Below are 5,889 nucleotides of genomic sequence, written 5' to 3'. Positions count from 1 at the left end.
AAAAATTATATATATTTATAATTAATTAATTTTTTTTTTAATAAATATTTAATATTAATTCGAAAATAATAAATAAAAAAAATATAAAAAAAATTACAATAGACTTAAAAAAAATCTGAACATATTTAATAAAATAAAAAATAAATGATTTTTTTGAAAAAAAGCTAATTTTTATAATTATATAAAATAAATATATTTTAAATTTTTAATTATTGTAATTTTTTTAAATAAAAACATATCATATTTTATATGATGTTTTTATTAAAAATCAATTATATATAATAATTAAAAAAAATATCTAAAATAAAAATATAATAAATATAAATAACTTTATAAAAAAAAAAAATAGAAAATTAAAAAAATTATATATATATATATACATATATATATATATATTTATTTATATTATATATATTTATATTATTAATAATTTTAAATAAATAATATTTTTTTTTTTAATGTATTTTTTTTTTAGATAAATTATATAATATAGAATTTCAAATAAATTTAAAAATATTATTATATATAATATAAATAAATAAAAAGTAATAAATTAAATTTATTATATAATTATTAATAATTTATAAATATTTACATATATATATATATTTAAAAAAAGATATATCCTTTATATTTTTATTTTTTATTATTTAATTTAAAATAATTATTAATTTTTTTTTTAATATTATAAATGAATCATAGTTTATTTTTTTTTAAATTATAAATTATATAAATGAAAACAATTAAAGTAATTCTTAGATTTCTAATGAATGTATTAATTTTAAAATATATTTATATAATAATTACATGTATTTTTTTAAAGATTATTTAATTTTTTATAAAAATTTATCAGATAAATTATATTTTATATATTTAATCTTTTAATATAATTTAGTTAATCATTGATAAAACTATATGATATTTTAATAAATTATGGTAAATATTAATTCTAAATATTTCTTAATTAAAAAATTTGTGATAAAAATTTATAATTTAAAAAAAATTGCCTTATAATATATTTTTATCAAAATAAATATCTTTATTATATTATTATTTGTTTAAAATAAAATAGAAAATAAATATTTTTAAAATCTATTTTTTTTTGTTCATAATTAACTTAATAACAATAATTTTTTTTTTATTAGTTTTAAAAATAAAATATAAAAAATAAAATTTCATAAAAGCTTAAGTTCATATAATCATATACATATAATATTTTACTTAAATAATAAAAATAATATGTTAAAAAAAATTAAATATAATTATACAATTAATATTTAGAAATTTTTATTTTTATCATAATCAATATATATAAAATAGAAAATAATATTTAATATATTATTTCGCCGTAAACTAAATATACAAAATTAAAAAGATTATTAATGCCTTTAATAAAAATAAAATAAAAAAAATAATTACAAATAAGCATATTTATCAATCAATAAAAATAATTTAATATCATAATTTATAAAAATAAAAAATAATATTAAAAAAAATAATGTTCTAAAAAACTATTCTAATTAACTTATTAATATTTGTAATATTGACCTAATCTAGTCAATAACAAAATGATGACGTTGTAAATACTTCAACTGTATGTTAAGAAGGTTATTATTAAGATTAAGATACTCATGAGTGTGTTTCTTGCGAACCTAATTTCGGTAACTGTATATAATGTACTCAAAGTAGTTGCTCTAAATGTGCTACTGGATATTTAATACTTAATTCTGAAACAAAATGCATCAAAGATACTTTAATAGATAAATATACTGGAGATCATTGCAATGAAGGATGTGATATATGTTATCAATCTGGAGAATGTATGGAATGTAGGGATGGTTATTATCTAAATTTTGATGATAAAGGGGACATTACATGTCTTAGTTGTACTAGTAAAATTGAAAATTGTTAAAGATGTACTAAGAATAGTTGCACTAGATGTTAAACAGGATTTTCAAACGATAACTCTGAAAATTAATGCTAAGATTAATCTACTAGAGATGATACTAATGTATAATATGGAGAATCTTGCAGTTAAGAAGGATGTGATAAATGTTCTTAATCTGGAGAATGTTTATAATGTTAAGATGGCTTTTATTAAGATTTAGACTAAAATGGAAATAAAGTATGTATTAGTTGTAGTAGTAAATTCAGTAATTGCTAAAGATGCACTTATAATTTTTGCGAAAGATGTATTACTAGATATTCGTATAATATGTCTGAAAAATAATGCAAAGAAGGTAGTGCCATTGAATAAAATTTAGCAACTTTTTGCTTTGATGGATGTTATTCATGTAGTGATTCTGGAGAATGTAAAGAATGCTGGGATGGTTATTATGATGACTATGAAGATTAGGAAAATTAGGAAGATTAGGAAAATCATGAAAATAAAAATTGTGTAAGTTGCAGTAGTAAATTCATTAATTGTGTAACATGTGATAAAAATAGATGCACCTAATGTAGAGATGGATATAATTATAATGAATCTCAATAATAATGCTTATAAAATCCGATTTCTAGATTTTTACATAGAGTTTAAGCTAATTATTAATGATTAAATAGCTAAACAATTAAATAATAAACTATTTAATTATATAATATATCTGATTAAAATCATTAATATTATGATTTTAAATAATCATATTTTATATATATAAATTTATAACATCTATTTTTTTATTTTGTTTTATTTGAATTAAAAAAAATTATTTTTAATTTTAATAATTATTATAATTAGTATAATTACTATTTTTATAAAAATAAAAAATCTTTATTTTTTTTATTTTTTTAAAATATAAAATCTAAATTATACATAATATTTAATATAAAATTCAAAATTAAATATGTTTTTATTTTTTTTTAATAATATAAAAATTATGTTTATAATAATAAATTATTTTAAATAAAAATAATCATTTAAAACAAATATAATATTATTTCATTAATAAGTATAGATTTATAATAATATTTATTTAAATATTAAATTTTGATTAATTATAATTATACTTTATATTTTTATTAGCTTTTTAAAGATTATAATTAGTTAACAAATATTTACTTATTTAATAAATTTTTTATTTTTATTCTTTTTTATATTTTTTTATTATTTTATACCTAAAAATTGTAAACTTTGTATGGTTAGCAGCTTTATCATTATTAATTAATAAAAAAAATTATATTATTGATATTTTAACTTTCATGCAATAATAAACAGGTGGCGATTATTACAAAATATGCAAATAATCTAATAAATATTTTTGGGGAGTCGTTTATATTTAATTTGATTTTTATTTTATTTCAATTGTTGCGGCTAAAAGAATTTCATGATCGAATTTTATATGTATTTTATTAAGTTAAATTTAATAATATACATAAATGAAACCTTTTTTAGGCTTCTAGAAGAGGTTTCGGGCTTAGATAAATATATTTTGGTTAAAATTTTTTGAGTTAAGTTTGCATATTCTATAGTATTTTCGTTTACTCCTAATTATTGTATTTTTGTATGTCCTCTGTTCAAAAAAGGGAGTATGTATAAATGCCAATGTATTTTCCATCTTGATTTGGAAGTGTTAATCGCTATATAGAATGCTTTGAAGCAATTAAACTTTTGTAATGAACTTGTGTATTTCAGGTAAATTCTTTAACACATATAATACTTAAATTCAGATTAATTATTCTTTAAGCCTTTACAAAAGTGTTGGAAAATGCGAACGATGTAGAAGAAATTATTCTAGATCAGCTAATGAGAGCACAGTATTTTTTAAGCAACTAGCTTGTTGATAAATATAATGAGAAGTAAGGATTTTTTCCTAATTAAACACCGAATATTTGCAAGTGAAAAAAAGGGTTTTTTAATTATAATAATAGTAGTATTTAAGTTAATTCCCTTTTAGGATTTTTCGAAAACTATGAAAAGGTTTAGATCTAAAATGCACTTTGCGTTTAGTAATATTACTTATTATGTAATGCTAATAATATAGCCTATTAATTTATTTGTGAGGGAATAAAATTATTAAGTATTAATGGTAGTTGTGTTAATTAATGATCTGATGTTAATTTTTTACTTTTATCATGCTAATATTGTATTTATCGATTGTTATTTTGATTATTATATTAAAATTTGTATTTGAATTTTCCTTATTGTTAAATCTGTTATTAATATTTATATAATAAATTATTAGCGAATTCTAATTGAATTCAAATAAAAGAATATGTGAAATAATAACTTCAGGAAGATTTACATATGAAAATACTGTATAAGAATGATCTTAGGAATTTTTTCTTAACATGGTAAATATTTATAATTTTAAAATAGTTTTTATGATTGTTTGTTTAAATAACTACACAAATAAATTAATAATGGTCTTAGTTACATTATTAAATTTAGTAATTGTAGTTCTTGTAATTCAAGTCTTGCTTTAGTTGTATTCTTAGATAAATATAAATATTATTATTATGAAAATAAATGTTATAAAATTACTAAAGAGAATAGAATTAATGATTTGTGTAAAATATTTAGATAGTAAAATCATACTAAAATGCGTATATTTTTTTAATTAAGATTTTATATTTTAAAAAGAATTAAATATAACTTATATTACGAATAAAGTAGTAATTTTAAGTAATTGTATAACATACAATCAATTAAAATGCAATAATTTTATTACGAGATATTAATTAGTGGTGGTAAAAAAAAATTATTAACCCCATCTGCTAAATTTTTACTTTAGGCTTAAGGCGATAATTCATAATAGAATAGTAATTAAAGATTTGCTATTAATTTGTAAATTTTAAATATCTTAATGTAAAATAAATAATTGTATCGGAATGATTAAGAAATATTAAGGCTTCAAATAATTAAATATTAAAAAATTATTTGAAAAAGATATTACTTGTGTAGATTAATACTAATTATTAAGAGGTTAATATACAAAAAAATAAAAATAAAAATTTAAATTTAATTTATCAAATCAAAAACAATACAATTTTATTTTCATTAAAAAATAATATTTGATAAACAATTAAAAAATAATTATTTATAAATATTATAAAATTTTTAATATTATTAATAGATAACAAATTAATTTTAAATTATTTAAAATTTTATTTTAATATTATATATATATATATATATTATATATATTATTTTTTATTTTTAAAATTTTTAATATTTTATATTATTAAATTATATAAAAGAGAATGATTTTTTACGTTTATTAAAATATCTAAATTATTAATTTATATTAATATAAAATAAAACAAGTTTATTAATAAAATTTAAAATATTTTAAATAAAAATTATTTATTAAATAATGCTTATGAGTACTATAATTTTATAAAAAAATAATTAAATATACAATTTTAAACCAAAGATATTTTAATTCTTATAAATAATTAGTTTTTTAAATTGGATTTTTATATCCTAAATGTTTAATTTATTATATTAATTAAATAAACTTAATTTTATAAATATATTTAATTTCTTTATAAAATAAAATTAAATTTCTAAATTTATAAAATAATTTTTTTTTTAAAATATAAACTATCATATATTTTTATCAAATAACAAAAATAAAAAAGTAAATATTTAACCATTTATTTATATAATTATTTTATATAAATTTCTATATTTTAATATATATAAATAAGTACAAAATTATTTATGTATCAATTTAATTAAAAGGATTCTTTAATTTTATTAATAGTTTTTTTTGACAATTAATTTAACTTTACTTAGAATTTATCTTTTTAAGTTTAAAAAATTAACTATGGCTCATATTCTTATACAATTTTTATCAATTTAATGAGTTCTTCTTATTTAAATGAAATAAAATTTTAGGATAAAAATTATTTTTCTTAATCAGAAATTACATTTTCTTTTAAAATTAA

General features: G+C 15.0%; 1 protein-coding gene across 1 annotated transcript, besides 8 other annotated features; it reads left to right on the top strand. All coding sequences in view use genetic code 6, as the record gives it.

Moving 5' to 3' along the window:
• Positions 1 to 363: 363 nt before the first annotated feature.
• Positions 364 to 421: a microsatellite.
• A 1,077-nt stretch (positions 422 to 1,498) lies between these two features.
• Positions 1,499 to 2,554, top strand: IMG5_198310 (neurohypophysial n-terminal domain protein; the record flags this gene model as incomplete). The annotated part of the gene is made up of 1 exon (XM_004024134.1): positions 1,499 to 2,554. One exon carries the CDS (start codon positions 1,499 to 1,501, stop codon positions 2,552 to 2,554), a length of 1,056 nt encoding a protein of 351 aa, XP_004024183.1.
• Positions 2,348 to 2,377: a microsatellite.
• A 303-nt stretch (positions 2,555 to 2,857) lies between the features above and the next one.
• Positions 2,858 to 2,912: a microsatellite.
• Positions 2,868 to 2,910: a microsatellite.
• A 157-nt stretch (positions 2,913 to 3,069) lies between the features above and the next one.
• Positions 3,070 to 3,113: a microsatellite.
• A 1,882-nt stretch (positions 3,114 to 4,995) lies between these two features.
• Positions 4,996 to 5,054: a microsatellite.
• A 57-nt stretch (positions 5,055 to 5,111) lies between these two features.
• Positions 5,112 to 5,143: a microsatellite.
• Positions 5,144 to 5,462: 319 nt separating this feature from the next.
• Positions 5,463 to 5,507: a microsatellite.
• Between the last annotated feature and the right edge of the window lie 382 nt (positions 5,508 to 5,889).

The sequence above is a fragment of the Ichthyophthirius multifiliis genome (genome assembly GCF_000220395.1).
Source record: "Ichthyophthirius multifiliis unplaced genomic scaffold scaff_1120509251410, whole genome shotgun sequence".
In the NCBI taxonomy this organism is placed as follows: Eukaryota; Ciliophora; class Oligohymenophorea; order Hymenostomatida; genus Ichthyophthirius; species Ichthyophthirius multifiliis.
Note: the sequence above shows the minus strand (reverse complement) of the source record. Positions and strands in the feature narration are given on the sequence as shown.